At 44.7% G+C, this 20,978-nt stretch overlaps 1 protein-coding gene across 26 annotated transcripts in view; it reads right to left on the bottom strand.

Annotated features, from left to right (window-relative positions):
- The window catches only part of KCNMA1 (potassium calcium-activated channel subfamily M alpha 1), a 725,165-nt gene that overhangs the window by 290,816 nt on the left and 413,371 nt on the right, over positions 1–20,978 (bottom strand). For all 26 annotated transcript variants that reach the window (XM_069460487.1, XM_069460484.1, XM_069460483.1 and 23 more), the window contains 2 exons: positions 12,006–12,099; positions 11,097–11,208 (listed from right to left, as the gene is read on the bottom strand). In XM_069460487.1, coding sequence (XP_069316588.1) covers positions 11,097–11,208; positions 12,006–12,099 — 206 coding nt within the window. The remainder of the gene's footprint in view (positions 1–11,096; positions 11,209–12,005; positions 12,100–20,978) is intronic.

A 20,978-nucleotide genomic window follows, 5' to 3' on the forward strand; every position in this document is an offset into this window, starting at 1 on the left:
GTGCGAGTCAATGAGGATTTAGAATCTCTGCTACCTACGGAGGGCCACTTATTTAAAGCGTGTCCCTGACAAAGCAATACCAAGGGAACACAATTGGAAATCTCTCAGAGAGGTGTAATTTCTCGAGAAGCAGCTGCAGCTACAGCAGCTACCTGAAAGACAATGAGCTCCCTGAAGTATATCCAAGTTTTTAGCATTGCACTCTACTTGGCCTGCCTTCTTCAGAGCCCAAACACAGGGACAGAATTTAATAATGAGTTCTTTTTTCTTGCCACACTTCTGCGATTCCATCTCGATGCTATTCCTAAGGTGCATGGTGCCACTGAGTTCTCCCCTCCTTCAGAAAAGGAAGAAAGAACAAAGGAAGAAAGAAAAGCTCAGGCAACTAGTAGAGCACCATGATTTATTACATTTGAGCTACTATTACAAAATACCTTAGACTGGCTAATTTATAAACAACAGCGATGTATTGCTTACAGTTCTAGAGGCTGAGATGTCAAAGGATCAAGGTGCCAACAAGTCTAGTGAGGGTTTGTTCTCTGCTTCATGGCTGGCACCTTCCTGTGTCCTCACATAGTGAGAGGGACAAGCAGGCTCTTTTATAAGGGCACTGATCCCATTCATGAGGTCCCCGCCCTCAGAACCCAATCACAGCCCAGAGGCTCCACCTCCCAACTCCACTGCGCTAGGATTCAGTTTCAACATGTGAATTTGGGGCCATTCACACACTCAGACCATAGAAGCTCATCATCTCTAAAATGGTGCTATTTTAACATGGACTAACAGTAAGAACATGGATTGTGTTTATTTGTCTACTTGCATAGAATAGGCCAAGCAGCTCAGTTGAGCGGACTGGTGAAAACGGTAGAGGGGGAAGTAATTTGGAGGCTAAAAAGTGTTAAAAATTGTTATTATGTGATTGTTTTTTAAAAAATGGATGCATTACTTTTCTTAATTTCCTTTCTCAACTGGGGGTACCAGTGAAATTCTGACAAGAAGTTTCTCTGCTTTTTGTTAGGAGATTGCAACAAGGAAGAAACTGCATTTAGCGTTTGATCTGATTGGACAAGACCCTTAGAATTTTTTTAAGTGTAAAAATAATGGCTAGATAAGTTTATAGCTTGACAGCCAGCACGGTTCCATATCAAGGAACATGCACCTTGGAGGTAGAATGCCTGGGTTCAAAGCCTGTCTATTCCACTTACGACACAACTCTCAGCAAGTCACTTAACCTTTCCCAGCCTCAGTTTCCCCATCTGTAGAACGGGCCCCAAAATGACACCTATTTCATAGTAGTGTTTGGAAGAATACCTGAGATAATTATATATGTATGTATGTATGTATACACACACATACACATACACACATGTAATATATGCAATGTGAATACATCCAACTTTATTCTTGTTATAGAAGCACTTTTTCTTTTGGATTGTTTTCTCTCTCTCCCTCTCTCTCTCTTTTTCTCCCCTAAAGTGACCTGGCCCCAAAAAAGGAAATCATATTTTTCTTTACTTCATTATCATTATTTTACATAAAGCCACAGAGTACAGGGAGGGGTTTACTCAGAAGGCTTTGGGCTTGAGAAAACATAAGTCCAAGATGAAAGTTGAGCTGCCTTGTGACATGGTGGAGGTGACCTCTGGGCCCTTCCTTCCTGACCTTGGGCACCGCCCCTGAGAACCCCCTTGTGGGGGCAGAGGGGGTTCATGGTCAGAGTGGTGGAGTCAAGTTATCAGATGGCAGATAGCTTCTGGAAGTGAGCCCACCACCACCATGGCTAACCTCAACCTGCCATTGCCTGGAAGCCAATTCACTCCCCTCCCTTCCATGGCTACTAAACCTCATGCTAATCCCGTAAGCTCCAGGACCATCCTGTAGGGGGAACCAGAGACCTTCCCTTCTGGAGCCAAAAGGCCATTTCGGCAGCAGACTGGGGAGTTCTGGAGCAGGGGCTGGAGCCGGAGCCAGGCTGCACCTCTGATGCCTTCAGTATATTCAATTTAATTGGGGTGGAGTGGTGGGGGGTTCTTTTTAACGGTGATTCTAGTGATTTCTCTAGCATCCATTCAAGAAAGTTACTTACTTTTTTTAGATATGGATTTTTACCAACCGTCCTCTCCCTCAAAATCACTTCAAAAAACATCTGTTAAGCTCCACTATACGCAAGAGTGTCCTGAGCATACAAAAAGCAAGAGTCACGGTGCTCACTGTCACAGATTCCCATTCTAGAGCAGCACGGTCCAATAACAGAACTTTCTACCAGGATGGAATGCTCTGCATTTGTGCTGCCCAACACTGTAGCCACCAGCTACATGGAGCTACTAGTGCTTGAAAAGCAGCTAGTACGACGGAGGAACTGGATTTCTAATCTGATTTAATTTTCATTCCTCTACATTGAAACAGCCAAGTGTGGCGAGTAGCTGCCATATTGCACAGCAGTCAGGGCTGGAAAGCCTTGCTACTCAAAGTGTGGTCCCCGGACCAGAAGCAACAGCAACACCAGGAAACCTGCAGAAATGCCAGTGTCCGATCTCACCGCAGACCTTCTGAATCAGAAACTGCATGCTAACAAGAGCGCCTCGTGCTACACAGGGACACTGAAGTTTAGAAAGCACTCTTCTAGAAGGAATTTACTTGAAATTCACAGTTAGCAGATATGTACAAGTGGTTCTCATCCTTGCTGCACTTTAGACACAAATGGGGGGGCATTAAAAATGCTAAGACTGGGTCACTGCCCCCCCCTCCCCAGCCCAGAAATACTCACTTAATCGGTAGAGGTTTGGCCTGAATATGGAGAGTTTTAAAAGCCCTCTGGAGGATTCTAATATGCAGTCCAATATCCCAGCACAGCCTAAGACAGCAGCTCCCAACACTGAGTGGGCATCTGGTTACCAGGGGTGCTTGTTAGGACACGAGCTGCTGGATCCAACTCACACAGTTTCTGATTCCTGGGTCTGGGTTGGGTTCTAAGAACCATCAAGTCCAACCAGTCCCCGGGTGATGCTGATGCTGCCAAGCCTGGAACCACTGTGGGAACCACCAGTCTGGTAATTTTTAAAGATGGGCTCTAGTATCAGACTGAGTTGGGATGAGTCCTGGATCTGCCACTTACCACCTGGGAAAACTGCCTCACCCCTGAATCTCAGCTTCCTAAACTGTAAAATTGGGCTAAGAATATTTCCTCACCAAGCTGTGACTATTAACTCAGAGAATGCCTATGAGATATTGAGCACAGTGCCTGCTCTTGATAAGCAATCAATAATTGTTAATTACTATCACTATCGTAAGAAGACACTCATTCATTCATTTAGCAAGCACGAACTGCGTGCCAGGCACCGTTCCAGGTACTAGGGACACAGCCAAAAATGCAAGGCGTCCCTGCTATGTTGCCACCATGGAACTTACATTACTACCTGAAAGTACAAAGCAGACTGTTTACGCTGCTCCTACAACACCAATCATACGAGCAAAGGAAAAAGGTCAGAGAGAATTCATTTCAGCTGGATGAGAAGGGGAAAGCCTTACATGGGAGGTGCTGCTATGGCAGTGCCTTCCTGGGGAGAAGGATGACAACCTGCAGAGGGGCACAGAAACGTTCTCAGGACCAGGCACAGGGAAGGGGCAACAAGAAAGATGCCAACGGCAGCCTGATGGGGCTGGGGCGGGAAGTATAGGGAAGGAGAGGCCGGGGCCAGCGGCTGCCTCCACTCTCTGGCCAAACCACACTCTGTTTTTGTTTGTTTGTTTAAATCTCAACACACCGAAAATTCCTGATGTCAGGAAACTGAAACCAGTGCACAGCTTCCACTTTGGATTATTCTTACAGCTGCAGAGGCTGGTCAACATGAGGTGCAGACATTACCCAAACCATCCTGACCTCCCTGAAAGTGGAGTTCTTCAGCCAAGGGGGTGGCCTTGGGCCAGGCACTCAATTGAAGCAGATGACACCAGAGACGCCTGAGACTTCAGCCAAGCCCCTGATAGGGGGACCATTAAAAGGGGAAAGTGGCGTCCTGACTTCATACCCACTTCCTTTAGGAAAAGACTAATGTACCATAACGACTCTTTTGCCTCATTTGGTACTCTTAAATTCTCGTTTCTCTGTAAATTCCAAAAAAGCAAGAAAGCATGATTCTCAAGAAAAGAGGGCTTTTAAGTGGAGGACATGCAGACCTACCATGCTCCCCTGAGTTGCCACAGCCACACAGGAAGCGATGCCCAAACCGCAGCGTAAGCTGCTTAAGAACAAAAACAGGCCAGTCTATCTAGTGATTTATCTGTTCCTATGAAAAGAAAGTGGAAGTGAGCGGTGGGGGAGGGTCTCAGGCTCCAATGAGTCTCTCCCCAAGGGTCTCGCTCCGTAACAGGATGGAAAGCCACAAGGAAGCAAGGTCCCCAGAGGACCCTGAGCAGCCACTGGAGCCCCTTGGACTCCAAAAGGCTGTGCAGAGAGCCCCTGGCAGATCTGAACTGGGGCATGGATCCCAGCACTCACTCTTCTGAGCTCCATGACCTCAAGCAAGTCATTTAGCCCCTCTGAGCCTCAGCTTCCTCTCTGGCAAAATGGGAATGACAATAATATCCCTTAAGTAGGCAGAGCAATGGCCCCCCAGAGGTTTCCTGTGAATATGGTTACAGGGCAAAGGACAACTATGGCGGCAGACAATTAAGGTTGCCCATCAGCTGACCTTGAGCAGGGGAGACTACCCTGGAGTCACAAGGGTCCTTACAAGTAGAAGAGGGAGGCAGAGAAGGAGCGTGAGAGAGGGGAGACGACAGAAAGCAGGATCAGAGGGACACAAGGTGGGGACTCCTCCACTGCTGCCGGCTTTGAGGGTGGAGGCAGAGGCCGTGAGCCAAGGCATGCGGGTGGCGTCTAGAAGCTGGAAAAGGCAAGGGAATGGAACCTTCCCTACAGCCTCCAGCAAGGAGCACAGTCCTGAAGACACCTCTAGCTCAGCCCAGAGAGACCCATGTTGGACTTCTAACCTCTGGAACTGTAAGATGATACACCTGTGTTATTTTAAGGCATGATGTTTGCAGTAGACGTGTTATTGCAGCAATAGAAACTACTACACCCATCTTGCGGGGTTGTGAGACTCGTGCTTGGTGCCCGGCCAGGCCACTTTCTTATCTCGGATGGGCCATCATCGGTGAGTGCTCGCCACGCTCCACACACTGGAGGCCTCTCTCCCCTCGGAAGCATCTGCTTCCTCCCCGTCGGCCTGTCTGAGCCCGTCCCGCAAGCCTCAGCTCGCCCCAGCCTCTCGCAGGAGCCTCCCCGTGCTCTCCCACCCACGGGAGCGCTCTCTCCTCTGAACTCCCACGGCCTGTACAGCCCGAACCTCGCAATTTCGGACTCAATTACATAGCGGCTTCTGTCCCCTGCTGTCGCTGCATGTGTGTTTATTTTGGTTCCCAAACTAGATTGCAGCGTTGGTCTCCAGCAGGAACTCTGTTTTGTCCTTTTGCTGTTGTTATTTTTAAGGGCCTGTACTTTTTTTTTACAATCCTGTTTTATCACCTTCTGACACAAAAAGGGGCCGCTCAGGCATGGATTTATAAACAGATACCCTCAATCATTTTAATTGCCCTGATGGGGCACTAACTCATATTGCTATTTTTTGAGCAGAGTTTTCTATTTTCTGGCAGAGTTTGCTGAAGACTTTAAGGTCTGAGGCCAAAGGCCAGCTCTGACGGGGACAATAGAACCAGGTTTACAGTTTTCCAGTCACGGTTCCAACGACTAAGGCTCCTTGCCATCCCCTGACCTCATCAGTCAGAGAGGAGGAGATGATGTCGGAAATCCCAGGACAGCCAGGAAAGAGGGTGACCGGGCCTGTGTCCCTCTTACCCCACGCTGGGCACACAGTGCATGTTCAATAAAAACGGGTTAGACAGCTGGCTGGTGAGTTGGTTATTACTTTTTCCCTAATCTCTTCTTTTAACCACACGAGATTACCCTCAAGAAAAACATACAAACAAAGGAAGCACAGGACATTGACCTGCCGTGGGCTACGGCTCCCAAAAGAACGAGACAGACAGACAAATGAGTTCTCTCCCGAGCATGTTATTCAAGTCTCAAAATAAGACACATCTCTCATTTCAAGGTGCATTTATTTTAGTGAGGTAGGATAAGGAATTTGTAAGGGAAACAAAAATGAATAAGTTGGTGTGTGGGAACAGGAATTAAAATAAGCAGCGGCTTACTGCCTGCCAACGTGGATGTCCTCACATCCCGCTGCCTTATTTTTGGTTCCATTCTGGTTTGTTTTCTCCTCCGGTGCCATAAAATAGGATGGGCAGGTTCGAAAGAGAAGCCAGGGATAATGTGGCTTCTGTGCCTTAAGCTGGTCCTCTGTACACGGTGTTTTACTCACATTACCTCGCTGAATCCCTATGAGGTGGGTACTATTATTGTCCCCATTGCACAGGCAAGAAAACTGAGCCTGAGACAGATAAAATGATCTCGTTCTGAGTGTCCCATTAGCAAGTGGCCGAGCTCAGATGTGAATTGAGTTGGTCGGTCTCAGAGCTGGGCTCTGGTCCACTCTGCCCTATGAACCGAGGACGTGCGGGAGCCCCCGTTCTCTCTCTCCTAGGGGGCCAGCTCAGACCCAAAGCTGCTGAGGTACCCTGGGGTGCGGGAGACACCACGCTCGCTGTGCTTCCTGGTCCTCGCGGCATTTTGAGAAACTGGGAGTGGGCAGGAAGCAGTGGGAAAGAGGAGATGTGAGAATGTGTAGTCTTAAATAAGCTCTCTCCCCCTCCCTGAGAAGGAGAACAGATGGAGGGATGCCAACACAGAGCGGCAAAGTCAGCTCCATCATTCCCAACCCGGCCCTCGAAACCCCAAATCATTCAAGGGTAAGGACAGCGGTGGAAGAGCAGAGGAAGCGTGTGCACATGAAGTCACACCAAACCTGGGGTAAACCATCCCTTCCACCACACCCAGGCTGTGTGACCTTGGACGAACGACTTAACCTCTCTGAGCCTCGGTTTCCTCATCTGTAAATGGGGGAAATAACAATTCCTACCTCATAGGTTTGCTGAGATTGAGTGAGTTCGTGTATGTGAGGGGCTTAGCAGAGTGTCTAGCGCGTAGGAGGACCTGAATACGTATTAGTGTTATGAATATATTGTTCAATGCACTAAGATGATCTGTGCAATAAAATGAACATAGCCTGTACTGTATAACATGCAACCACAGATTAACAATAAGAAGTCAAACATCGTGTAGCTATGCCCTGGGAAAGGCAAGGGCAGGGGCCCTGCGTGCACTCTGGTTTCTCCCCCACGGTGCCACCTACCGCACTGCCCTACACCCTTGGCAGAGACCAGGACATTTGTGCAGGAGAACTGGGATAGACTGCAGGTTGCTGCATCTTCTCCCAAACCTCAGCCGGCAAAGGCAGCGCCCTTCCCTTGTCCAGGAGAAGGGCGGCACGGCCGAAACGCCCTTATTTAATGGGATCATTCCTTCTCTTTCATAAGCCATGCCTCACGGGAATGTTCATTTTCTCTCTGGCAGCTCATCACTGCAAAAATTGTTTCACAATGTGGTAGCCCATGTATTAAATCAGACGAGGACTTCCTTGAAATAGTATTATGCCAAATTCTCTTCCAAAACAGGCAGATCAGTTTTGGATCTCACCCAAGGAGATTAGTTACCAAAGAACCAAAAGCATCTCATGAAAGGTGTTTTCTCCCACAAGAGGAGAGAGGATATTTTTTATTGTTATTATTTCATGGCCCAAAGGTTATTGGTCTGTTTTCGATTTCAGTAGCACTTAGGCTTCCTAACATGCTATAACATTTCCTTATTTATTGTTCTCCCCATAGTGCCGTATAAGAGGACAGGACTCTTTGCCTATTTTCTTCATTGTTGTTCCCAATTATCTGGAATAATGCCTGGCACATAGTAGGTGCTCAATAAATATCGTTCAATTAATGAACAAATTGAAGCACATGAAATAGAGTACATTTCTTTTTAAAAGCAACCACAGTTGAGGCAAAGATGTATCTCATTAGAAATTCAGTTGAACTTTTCTGTTTCCTTTTCTATTACTTTTCTTCCCCCTCTTCAGTTTACTCCCATAGATTTTTCACTAGATCAGAACATGTCTCCAAAAATCAAGATTACATCATCCACACAACGGCGATAGATTTCAAAGCATCCAAGACACTTTAGAGAACATGTCACTCACAACAAGGAGACTAGGTTCCACCCCTCTGCATGGGGCAGGGTCTGCTCACTGCAGAAGAGGATGTCTCCACCATAGTTATGAGGGAGCCCTTCAATCACCCAGGACCACAGGGGACTGAGAGAGAATGGACGCCCGGGACAAAGTTCAGATTCAGGAAATGTGAGGACTGGCATGCAATTTCACCAAAAACCCCCATTTATCAGATGGGAAAACTGAAGATCCAGAAGAGCAAAGTGATTGTTTATTGAAAGTCAAATACTGTACTTGATAGATAAATAAATAAAGGTTTAAAAATTAAAAAAAAAAAACAAAGTGGTTATTCAAGTGCTCGGAATAATTAAGCACAGCCAGGCAAAGAAGGCAGATCCCTCCCTTCCTTCTCTAGTTCCCCACGTGAGCACGGGCATGTGTTTGGACTCTGAGCAACACGATGTTTTGAAAAGGGCCCCAGTTAACAGCTCATCCATAATTTTGACTTGGGGATGTTGGTGATTTAATTTCACTAACTTCCCAGTCTGCCCCAATGACCTAGATCCCAAATTTCCTAATAATGACTCAAGAGCCTTAAAGACTTTCTAAGCTAAATGAACCTTAGAGAGCTTCTAGCCCAGCCTTTATTTTACAGATGAAAAACAACAAGCTGAGCGAAGAAAAGTGAGTTTCCAGGTCACAAAGCCAGTTACCAGCTAAGCTGAGGCGGTGGGGACCCGTGGCAGCCAGGCACATGTTCGTTACACTCAGGACACTTCTCAGATTTGTGTGTGGCTGTCACGGCCTCGTCACGCTGCCTAGAAAACCCAGGCTAAGCAAGCACATCTCAGGTCAATGATGAAAATTTTTCCACTGAGCAAGAGAATCCAATTCTAATGAGAATACTAGTAGCAAACAGAATCCTTATGCGATATGGATGCCTACACACATATATACTCACATGTGATTACCACATACATTATATAAAAAGTTGCTTATTTTTTTAAATACTTGACACTAGATATATAATAAATTCACTGTGCTAGCAATGGCATCAAAATGGATTGCTAGTGGAAGCATATCTTGACACAACCTTTTTTTGAAAGTTATCCATCAATACCGCACAAAAGAAAACATGCTCTTTGATCCAGTAATTCCTCTTCCAGGAACCTGAAACTATCCTTAGGAATAAAATTGTACAGATATATGAATGAGGGTGTTTATTATGCCATTGTTTATTGTAGCAAAAAAAGGAAAAAGAAAACATTCAGGCGGTCCATCATTAGGGTGGTGGCTGAATATACCGTGCGACCAACAAATTATGGAACTTTAAGCAACTGTTATGAAATGCATTATTACAGAGCTGAAGGGATGTCCATCATGCATTAGTCAGAAAGCCAAATTGCAGTGCAATGCAATTATTTGCTACAATTTCTTGTACAAAACCACAACCTCTAAAATACCATTATCTGTGCACATCTGTGTTTGCGGCGGAATGAGCGTAAATGATGCGGAAGCCTGTTAACATCGGGCATCAGGGAGAAGCCAGTGACGGAGGCACGGGGAAGAGGTGATTAATATTTTCTTTGTAACTCTTTGAATGTTTTCACTGATTACAACACATACGTATTACTTTAAAGATAATTAAGCCGTGCCAGGAGCAGTGGCTCATGCTTATAATTCCAGCGCTTTCCGAAGCTGAGGTGGGAGTACAGCTTGAGGCCAGGAGTTTGAGACCAGCCTCAGATACATAGCAAGACCCCATCTCAGAAAAGACAAGACAAGACAAAAGAGAAAGAGAAAGAGAAAGAGAGAGAGAGAAAGGGAAAGGAAAAGGAAGGAAAAGAAAAAGAAAGGAAAGGAAAGGAAAGGAAAGGAAAGGAAAGGAAAGGAAAGGAAAATTAGCTGGGCATGGTGGTACCTGCCTGTCATCCCAGCTACTTGGGAAGCTGAGGCAGGACAATTTCTAGAGCCCAGGAGTTTGAAGTTGCAGTGAGCTACGATGATGCCACTGCACTCCACCCTAGGTGACAGAGTGAGACCCTGTCTTAGTAATAATAATATTAAAGCTGAAAGTCCTAAAAGTAAAGACAAAAGCAACCCACAAACAGTCCTCTGATTCCTGTTCCATCCTTCCTTCTTCCCCAGTAGACCCCACGGCAGCAGGAAAAGTCCAAACTCAAGGGGAAAAATAATCAACACAGCAAAAAGAAACTCGAAGCTGTCTCTCTAAGCCCCTGGATGCCATGACCATCCTCTGAGCAAGTTACGTTCCCCACCCAATTGTCCTAGTCCTGCTCCAGGAAGCACCTGTTGAGCAGGTACAGAAAGTGACCTGCCAAGCACGGCACCAGCAACATCTCTTCCCTTAACACAGGGAGGGAGCTTGGCCTCCTGTCAGGTGACCAAGAAGAGGTGACTCAAGAAGCTTCAGCTCTCCCTGCCCCACAAATAACCTTGTAACTATAAACAGACCACGCACAGCTCACTCTTCAAACACCGAGACGCAGACAGACGCTAACCCCGGCGGGCAGGCCTCTCAGGCACCTGAAACAGCCACTCGGAAAGGTGGCCTTACTCCCATAGGCTTCTTTATCCAGTCCCAACTCCAAGTTCCTGAGGGAAGAGTGACAGAACTGTGAACATAGAGGCCCCCACCATGACAGTGATGACCAATGGGCTTCAACACTGATAAAACCGCATTACCTGAAGCACCAACTCTACAAATCCTTCCGGGCTAGTGCTCCAGAGACAGCTGCCATCATCAGCATAGAACTCGGAGACAGTTGTTCACATTCACACATAAAACTTCCTTTGTAAGGGGCCAGCGCAGCCCCTTGAGCCGCCGTAGACTCTACGTGTCGGCCACGACTAAGGAACGAACTAGAAAGGAGAAGGGAAGAGAGACTGACTTACCGAGCCAACTTCTGTTTAAGTACACAGACACAAACACGGGGGGCACCGTGAAGAAATCCACTACAGAGTTCACCTCCAGCCAGAACCACAGCTTGTCGTTGGCTGCAATAAACTGGGGGAGAGAAGAAATGAGAGAGAAAATCAAATGAGAAGCATGGTACACTCTTCTGTCAAAGGGTAAATTCTGTGTTTTCATGGGAATCTGGAGGGAGATGTTAGGTTCTTCTCTTATCTACACCAATCACATCCTTATTTGGTCAGATACATAGCATTTTCTAGAAAGTGACTGTATGTTATAATAGTCTTGGAGAAAGACCAGGCACTGTATTTTTCTGTGGTTTCCAATAGCTTCATGGGGAAGGTTGAGTGATAGCATCTCCATCAGACTTGCTAATATAAATATAACGGTAAATAAAGCACAGGTGTGTGCACTCATTCTCACCCACGCACACATCTCTGCAAGTCAGTTCTGCACAGCACCCGCCATAAACAGGGTGTGGTAGAAACCTCCAGGCCCCAAACTCTACCCATCTACTTCCCTGATTCACCCTCACAACCGCTCTCTCAGGCCTCAGCTAAGTGAGCACCACTCAACATAATTTTAAGAGCTAAAGGGTTTTTCCCCCATTTAATTCTTAAGGGAACAATGCGTTCATGGTTGAATAGAGGGATGAGAAACAATTCGCCCGTGGAGGTATCATCATTATTTTAATCCCTCTTTCTCCTCCTTGAAACAAAACCGACGTGTCTTCCAGAACATGCTTAGTTAAGGAAAGGGCTCTCCCACAGACTACCGATCAGTATGCAGACGTGCTGTCTCTCCCGGAAACACAGACGCTGGTGGGGATGACCCTGGGGACCAGACTGGCATGCCCCTCTGTGACACTGCGCGATCTTGCGCACACTTACCCGCAAGCCAAAGTAGAGGAGGAAGAAGACATTGAAAGCCATGTCGATCTGTAATGTGAAATCTTTGTAGAAATTCTGGCAGGATTCTATTGGGCTATTAGACAGGAAGAAGAAAAATCAAGAGGTAAATGACAGGCGGTGTCATCCCGTCTCCCACAGTGCTGAGAAGAGGTGGTGCCCGGGGTAGAGGACGAAATGAATGTTCATGAAAGAAAACATTTGGTCTTTCTACCCGCTGTGATCACCCAGCAAGCACTACCAAGGGTCTTTCCATTCAGTGTTTTGTTCTTTTATTTTATTTTTTTGTAATTATACATATGTTATTTTTATCATCATTCAGCAGTTGAACTAAGAATCTAAAGGGATCATGCAGACGCCATGGAGGAAGGACAAGCAGGAGAGACCTCCAAATCCCTTCATTTCAGATTAACCCTTAAAGAACTGGCTTCTTTCTTTTAGACGACACATACCAAAGCTAAAATGCAGTGGCCACACCCTGTAGCACATTGGAAGTGGGGCCCATTTTCAAGTAAACACAGTGGCAGTGTTTTAGATAACTAATAAATAAAGGACCGGGAGCATCTCCAGACAGCTACGGAGGAGAGGATCCTGGTGGATGCCCTGGCTAGACTAAGAGTGGACTTTCTGTGTAGAACTTGGATCTGAGGGAAGACGCATCATCCAACCCAATGGTCAAATTCAAGACCATCAAACCAAAATGTTGAAGCAGTACTCTAAGGGTTAATTTTTTTTCTGGCATGCATGTTAATTGGCTTTGTGTGTGTGTCCAGCAGCCAACGCGAACCCCTAGCACGCTCTACTTCAAGAGTAGGCAGCTCCGCAGGGTACTACTATACAAACTGGTACGAGGCTTCCGTGTGCTTTCCCGTGTCGCACTGATCAGAGGAGCAGTATGTGAAAAGTCTCAAAGTTTGGGCTGGGTGGGAAGCAGGAAAGCCTCATAAGCATCTCAAAGCTGTGAATGAAAATTCATATAGTACATATACTGTTATCTGTAGGCAAACGGGGCCACCCAGGCTGGGAACACGAAGAAGGTGAGGTGAAGGAAAGGGGAGAGAGTGTCGGGAGAAGCAAAATACTTTTCCCAAAGGGAAGCAACGTGGACCTCCTCCCTCCGGGAGAGGGCTAGCGTGAGACGTGCAAGGGGAAGGATTTCCAAGTATCGCCACTGTGGAAATCACCATGTGCGATACCAGTTAGTATAGTTGTACTTCTGTAAGGACAGTGCTTGGCGGGTCAACAGGCAGGAGTCTATGCAGATAGGGATGCGGAGCCCAGGTAGAGGCAGGGTGACGACCGCACATGCACTGGGTTAATCCGTTCTTCGTCTCTATTACAAGTCAAACATGCCCTTTGTCATCTCCCAAATCACAGAGAACCTCCAGACAAGCATTAAGAGTAACCTACACTTGCATTTACAAACTAAGCGGGTGGAACAAAAAACAACACTGAAAAGCAGTTCTTTTATAAAGGAAATGACAACTGCCAGGTTTTCACTAAAGGAGGGAAGTGGGAGGCAAGACAGCATGGAATTTGGTTAGTCCGATGCTAAAAGGAGGCAGAAGCAAAAGAAGATAAATATCACGGCCTACCACTGTTCTTTGCCTACTCTCCTACACAGGTACTAATTTAGATGAAAAAAGGAAAATCTAGGCCTGAGGTTCATCAGTGACACTTCTGCAATTCGGAGGCCATGGCGGTGCTTGGATTTGTTTCAAAAACAAGACTCACAAAGTCCGTAAGCGTCAGAGTTCCTAGGCACTCTAGTTGTAGTGAAAAGATGTACAAGCATTAGGTTGACCAGGAAATCCAGTATAGATTCCAGGGTTGAAGAAACAATGCATGTCTGTGCTGTGGAAGCCACTGGCAGGATGTGTCACCAAAGAATAAACTGTGTATGTGTGTCCACAGGAGAGTACGTGAGCGAGTGTGGGGAGATCTGTAGGTAAATACTGCACTCGTGAGCTCATCTGCGCCAGCAGGGACTTAGCTGGGCATTACAAATTCATATTCATCAAGATTGATGCACATCCAGCCAAGGGGAGAGAGAGAAAGGCTTGGTTTCCAGGTTTATCATGGAAAACCCACGGGCATCTCACCAAGGCCAGACAATAACATTACTGTGGCCCTCAGAATCATTATTGGTGGTGTATTTGGGGGCTTTGTGAGCTCCTAGGTTCTATTAATTCCATGGCCTCTGTGGTTAATTTGGTGGTAACCTTGAAATACATCTAGTTGGAAAAGTATTTGCCAAGCTGTGATGGAAAACAGAATAGAGGGGTGAGAGAGGTTAGCTCAATACCATTGGGGATGTTTTGGTTCAATGTACATGGAAACAGATATTCAAAAGAGTGTAAGGCATCAGGCCATAGCGACTTCTCTCCATTGTTCCTTGCCTTCCTAGTCATTTCTGTTGTTTCCTCCTAAATTGCTCATATCCAATGGCAACAAAGAGAGGGCTTGAAGCTTCAGGACACTGTGCTGTAAACGTATCTCAACAACACCCCTGATTTACAAATAACAATGTTAAAACCATAACAGATTTTTTTTTCTCTAATCCTCCTTTCAAAAAAATTCACAACTGATTTAATCATCATTTCATTATCATTCCTTGAGTCCCACTTGAGCTGAAATGATATAGGAAGTAAATTCTGTTGCTAGTGCAGGTGGCTTTTCCTCTGGCTGAAGCTCCCAGGTCATCCGAGCACACCCTGATGACTTGGGGGGAGGGCAGGGGAGAAGCAGCAAACTCTGGGACAAAAAAGAGCCACGCCCTGGGACTCGGGCAGGACCAGAGTGATCAGGGGATGTACTTGATATCCGTTTTAGCTATTTCCTGCTCGCCACTGGAGCCCCAGGAGAAATGTCCTGCATGGTTTGTTCAAGTGGCAACAGAACTGTTTATCAGGACCCCCTCCGAGATAAATCCTCGGATGTTCACGGACTCACACAATCAGAGACCACAGAGTGGAGCCTCCAAAGCCTCATTATTTCATTCCCCAAATGGAAACAACCCATGGAGAAGGTCATTGATCTTTTAAAAAAAGAGAATACATAATTCAACAACAAAAGGGTTGGCCACATCAACCAGGATTTATTTTCCTCCCAAGGAGTCTTTATCTTAATGATTAATGCTCATTGTGGGACGGAGAAGGAAATACAAACTCCTCTTCCTTCTTGTGTAAAGTACACAGAAATTTCAAGAGCTAGGAAAGAAATCGTACTTTTTTTTTTTTTTTAACTACAAAGGAAAGTGACTCTGGATCACACGCCTAAACTTAGATTGCCATTCTGATGAAGCGTGCCTACCTCAGAAAAGGCTTTACATGGGCATATGCTGCCATGAAAATAATGCAGAGTTCTAAGGACTGAAAGAGGGACACTAGTTTTGATTCTGGTGGAGGAAAATTGACTTGCCCTAAATTGTTCTTGGGTAACTAATGACTTAATAATTAGAGGATACAACATACTCTGTAGGCCGACAGACTATTCATTCTCAGGCTCCCACAGTCCATGGATCAAGTGTGACACTAAAAATGTAGGCAAATTTTGGGTTTTGACCAAGACTTTATGATGGAGCACCTTCAAAAGAACCTCAGTAAAGAGCTGCTTCTTATGGGGTAAATGTTCAGTGTAGGATAGAGGTTGAAATACAAACTCCTATTTCTTCTTGACCATCCAATAAGTATATCTTCAGTATTTAGATGTGTCTACGGAGGAAAATGAGACTCACCCAAAGTGTGAAATGTATCTCTTTCTTCATCTGCTTAATAATATAATTTCCCAAAGACCCTTGAGCAGGAAAGTCCAACAGACCTTCCTGAAGACTGACTTAAGAACCTGTCCCTCCAAAGCACAAGGCAAGTGCAAGTGAGGGATACCCAGGTTTTCTTTCACAAGTCAAGGGGCTAAGCACAAAATCTCACTGCTAGCAGTAGTTCCTCTGGATGTCTGCCTCATCTCCAAGAGAGAAGTACTGCCCTCCTCTTCTCAGCCCGTAAACCTCCCTGGGGTTTCCCAAAGTCTGTTTTCCTACCTCCCTGAGTCTGGCTGCCCAACCCTGTGAAGCTATTTACCCGGGGCAATGGTTCTCAAACTTTGCCATGCACTTGAAGCGCTTGTTAAAAATCTTGCTGGGCTCTACCCCCAGAGTTTCTCATACAGTAGGTCTGGGGTGGGGGTCTGTGACTTTGCATTTCTAACAATTTCCCACACGATGTCAATGCTCCTCATCTGGGGACCAAGGGCTCCCGAAGAACTTTCTTGCAACAATGCACTAATGACTGGTGTCATTGCTTGAGAAGATTCCCATTCAAACCTGAACAGAGATGATGAAGCATTTGAGCCCGCTCCCAGATAACCATCTGTATACCACTTAACTAATTGCTGAGATCAAAGGGTTGAGCAGATATTTTCAGTTTCAGATGTGAACAAGGGGGAAAAAAATTAAAAAGATACAGGGAAGTAATTACAACACCACTGTGCAAGCTTTACCAGTGGACGTTCCAATTAACAATCATAGAGTACCTGCTGAGCACATTTTTAGTTTGAGATTAAAAGGAAAAATTATGAATATAGATGGTGAGTGGTTATGGAGACCATCATTTATAAGGGATAAAGAAATGTTATGCAGCTCAGCAACAACAACAGCATCAACAACACACATCTGAGATGATTTAATAGGGAAGGGACCAGCTGAAGAACAAAATAGCACTTTGTGAAACAATTTCCAACATTCAAATTCTCCTCACTCTTAGGGCTAGTCCCTTTTTAAATTGAATGGGGCCCTTGCAATTCCCACCAGGATTATGGGCCAGCAGATTTCAGGCCCACGGCACCACAGACATGAGTCAATTCAATAAGCTTAATGATTCCAGACTCTTCTCCTGGTCTCACCTCTGCAATGTTGCCAGATTAATTTAATTAAAAGATGTCATTCACCCACCATCATGGCCCGCTCCTGTCTCATATATCAACTCCAAGCCTGGCTGGGAAGAACCTCTAAAACCTGGCCTAATCCTACAACTCCTACTTTATTTTCTGCTGTGTTTCAGTACAAACCCTTTGTCACCATGAGCTGGTGCCTTCATTATTTCATGAACGTGACCCATGTATTCCCAATTCTAAATCTATGCTTTTGTTGTGGCCTCTTCAAATGTTCTTCCCTCTGTGTTTAAACCTTAGGCAGCCTTCAAGGCCAACCCAAAGGCTTGACTCAGCAGATTCCTCATCCCCTCACTCACCTCTCCCATCTCTGAATTCCTACAGTCATGGGAGCAGGGAATTCTCAACTGCCTTGTTATGCTCATATTCAATTCTTCTTCAATTCAGTATAACCATACCTGGCAATTGTATAAAGTTTACACTTACTATTGCATTTGGTCCTCACAAAATGGCAAAACAGATATTTTGTTATAATCCCCATTTTGCAAACAGAGAAGCAAAGGCTCAGAACCTACTGAAGACCAGGCAGCTAAGTGGTAGAGTTGGGATAGAGACCCAATAGCCTTAGTGCCATACCACCTTCCTGTCCAGATGGATTGCACCCTCCTTGGAGAGGAAGAAGAAAGATAAGACACAGTATTGGCTATCTACTGAGCCGCACACAGAGCTCATGCAAAAACAATGAGCGTTGACTGATTTATGGAGATCAAACTGCCGTAGAAAAAATTTACATGTTTGTTGGGTAGTCTGGAAAAATGCAGAGGAAGCAGACCTTTCTAACCTGTATCTAACCTTGCTCTGTAAACACTGTCATGTGGGACATGAATAATCCCCAGAAGTCCTCCCTGGGCCCCTGTGTGGTGGTGGCATCATGGAGACTGATCCGACTGGCTGAGGGGCAGTTCTTCTATAATACTTATAGATGAACAGTTCCTAGTTATCCATGTGCCTAAGGGGGATGATTCTTAAAGTGCCCCATTGTCCACCAGCCTCTCTTATTTTGGAAGAACAACAATGAATATAGTAAAAGCTGATAATATTTAGATACTTGGAACACTCCTAATTATAGACTAGACAATTAGTAAGGTTTGCATCCCATTCGATCCAATCAAAGTAAAGAAAAAAATGACATCATGTAGACTTGGACCCTATGGAACCTATTTTCAACCAAAGGAGAGATCTAAGTGATTTCAAGTTTTCCTAGTAATGTCTGGATATATTGGATAAACTAAGCACCTCCATTTTCCTGCCTCCCCACATAGCCAGACAGAATATTATGAGCCTGACTAATTTTTAAAAAGAGGCAAGTCTTTACAATGTACTACAAATTAGAAATCAGTGCTACTATTCATATAATTTTAGATCTCAGAAAAATATTTTGCAAGCTAATAACAATAATGGATTTAGTGTGAGTGACATGATACTCATTAGTCATTGAGAAAGCAACAATCTTTATACAGAACATTGTCTCCTAAACTGGACGGCACCCCAGGACTGCCCTGGTTCTGAACAGATCCCAAATGAAAGCTTCGTATCCTTTTACTTTTCCTAGTGCCTCCTTTTTAATTACTTTGTCAGAGCTGTGCACTTAAGAGTTTATCTCTCCAATATTGGTTTGTTTAATATTTACACTGGTCAGGGAGCGTATTCAATCAGTTGTGTAGTTTTTATCAGTTTTACCAAACAGAATCAAGCCTCTTCTGTTGACTAGCATTATGTTTCTATCCCAGAACATCTTGGGGTAATTTTCTTTTAAGATGTGATTATCCTTGATGGGTGGCTTTGTGTTCAATCATTTATCAATACTCATGATAATAACATCAAAATGGGCTGCTTTTTTTTATCTTAAAACACTTTTCTTAGACCTTACAATGGTTCTAATGTGAATAGAAAACACTTTTTGTTACTCTGCAATTTTGATCATGATCCCAAGCCAGTTGGTTAAATGGCTTTGTTGGGAAGTCCTTTATGTGTTTGTAGCAATAGGACTATTACTCTTTCTGATAGCAGCAGCCTTCTAATTATACCTCAGCTCAATTGATGAGATGTGATCCAATAGCCACAAACACATGCATCATCAGGACCAGGCTGAAATGAAACGAGTATATAGGGAAGTGGTATAGAAACTCTCACTACCCTTTGGAATCTTTACATGCTCCCTATGCTTGAGCTCTGAGTAATACGGAGAATCCTGGATCAAAGATGGCAGTAGACTTCAGAGCAGTTGTAAGACTCAGGGTGTCTACCTAAATAATTATTCCTAAGAATGAAGCATTCTTCTAGGTGAACAAGAAAATGACATAGATTGCTGATGGAGAGAATAAAATATGCCAATTCCTTACACATTGAATTGCCCAGTGAAACACACAGATAATTTGTTTTCATGAAACTCAAGTGGTGAGATCCCTGTCAATTCCCTAGGAAGCTGTTCCAAATTTTCTCTCAAGATTTCACTACCTTCTCTGAGCTTAGATTCCCCTTTCTCATCTTCATTCATCTTTTTATCCCACAATGAACCTAAATAAATACATCAAAAGCAAAATGTGGGCATTACAAGCTGACTTCAAGAGTGATTAGCACTTAGGTGATTTGGAGTTCAATGGAAGAGTTAAAATCCCAGCTCTGTCCCTTATGAGCTATATGACCTTGAGCAAATAATTTGACCTCTTCAAGTCTTGGTTTTCTCTTCTTGCAAACTGGAGATACAAATTTCCAAGGCTGTGGCAAGAATGAAATCAGATGACGGAACATTCAATAAGTAATAGTTATTTTTAAAAACAGCAATGATTATAACTGTAGAAAATTGTTCAAAAAAGGCAATGATCCAAAGGAACAAAAACTATAGAATCATCTCTACTTTATTTTTTCATTTGTATCTACTTGCTTGCCTCCTTATCAGGTGTCGCATTATAATCCAAATGCCCAACAGGATGTGCAGCAAGCTGTTGTGAGATTTCTCTAACATCTGGCATGATTCTATAACATAGAGTATTACAGAGGAAACAGGGAAAATTACATTTCCATGAAGGCAGCCACACAGTCTCATAAATGCTAAATAATTAACCAAGATTTCTTGACAGAGAAAGCCATGAGTCATTCTAATGAGTGGCCACAGGAGGTGGTGTGTTGTCTTTTTCTCAGGTCTGTAGCAGAGGAGCGAGCTTTGTTTGCCTGGTTGGCTTCATGTGGATCTGGAGGAGAGGTAGAGGTCTGAACCCATCATATGTCTTCTAAATATCTCTTCCAAACCTACTCCTGCAAGCGTATGCATTTTTTCACCGTTGGACTCTTGGAATGATGTCCAAGACAACCTACCCACTAATGCTTGTTTTCTCCAGCTTGTCTACAGACTACAATTATTTCAATCACAGTTGTTACCAGAGTAGAATTAGTGTTCATATTTGCCAGCAACTTTTATGTAATAAATCAGAGTTAAACTACTACATAAAACGGAGTCTTGCCAAACAAGCGCTGCTTGATTTAGTTTTCACTAAACTGCCTGAGGACTCATGACTGACCGATTCTTGCTCACTTATTTCTCTATCTCCACTGATTCTAGCCATCTCTTTTTAGGAAACACTCACTTATCTAGTAGAGGGAAGGGATGGAGCAGATGATTCAAATAGCACTTAATGCATATGCACTCGTGCACAAACACCAGAAAACAGATTGAGAGTTCTTCAAGGGCAGGGTCAATGAGCCATGTATAGGTATGGCGTGGTGCATGTGGGTGGACACACACACGTGTACACATACACAGAGCTCTCCAGCACAAACATATGCTCTCTACCCATCCCCAAGACCACTCTGGGACCATCCACAAAACAGGACAACGGGAGAAGAGAAGTCCCGGGTCTGAAGGAAGAGCTGGAAACCTGGGCACAAAGCCTGGCACAGGGAATGGTGTCTGACCCCTGGATCCCCTCTTCTCATACTTGCAGAAGGTTAGACCTGGGAAAGATTTGTCTAACCACTATCTTCTGCTGCTAATGCCTTTTTTATGGATAT

Source organism: Eulemur rufifrons, chromosome 28 (genome assembly GCF_041146395.1).
Source record: "Eulemur rufifrons isolate Redbay chromosome 28, OSU_ERuf_1, whole genome shotgun sequence".
NCBI classification, from domain to species: domain Eukaryota; kingdom Metazoa; phylum Chordata; class Mammalia; order Primates; family Lemuridae; genus Eulemur; species Eulemur rufifrons.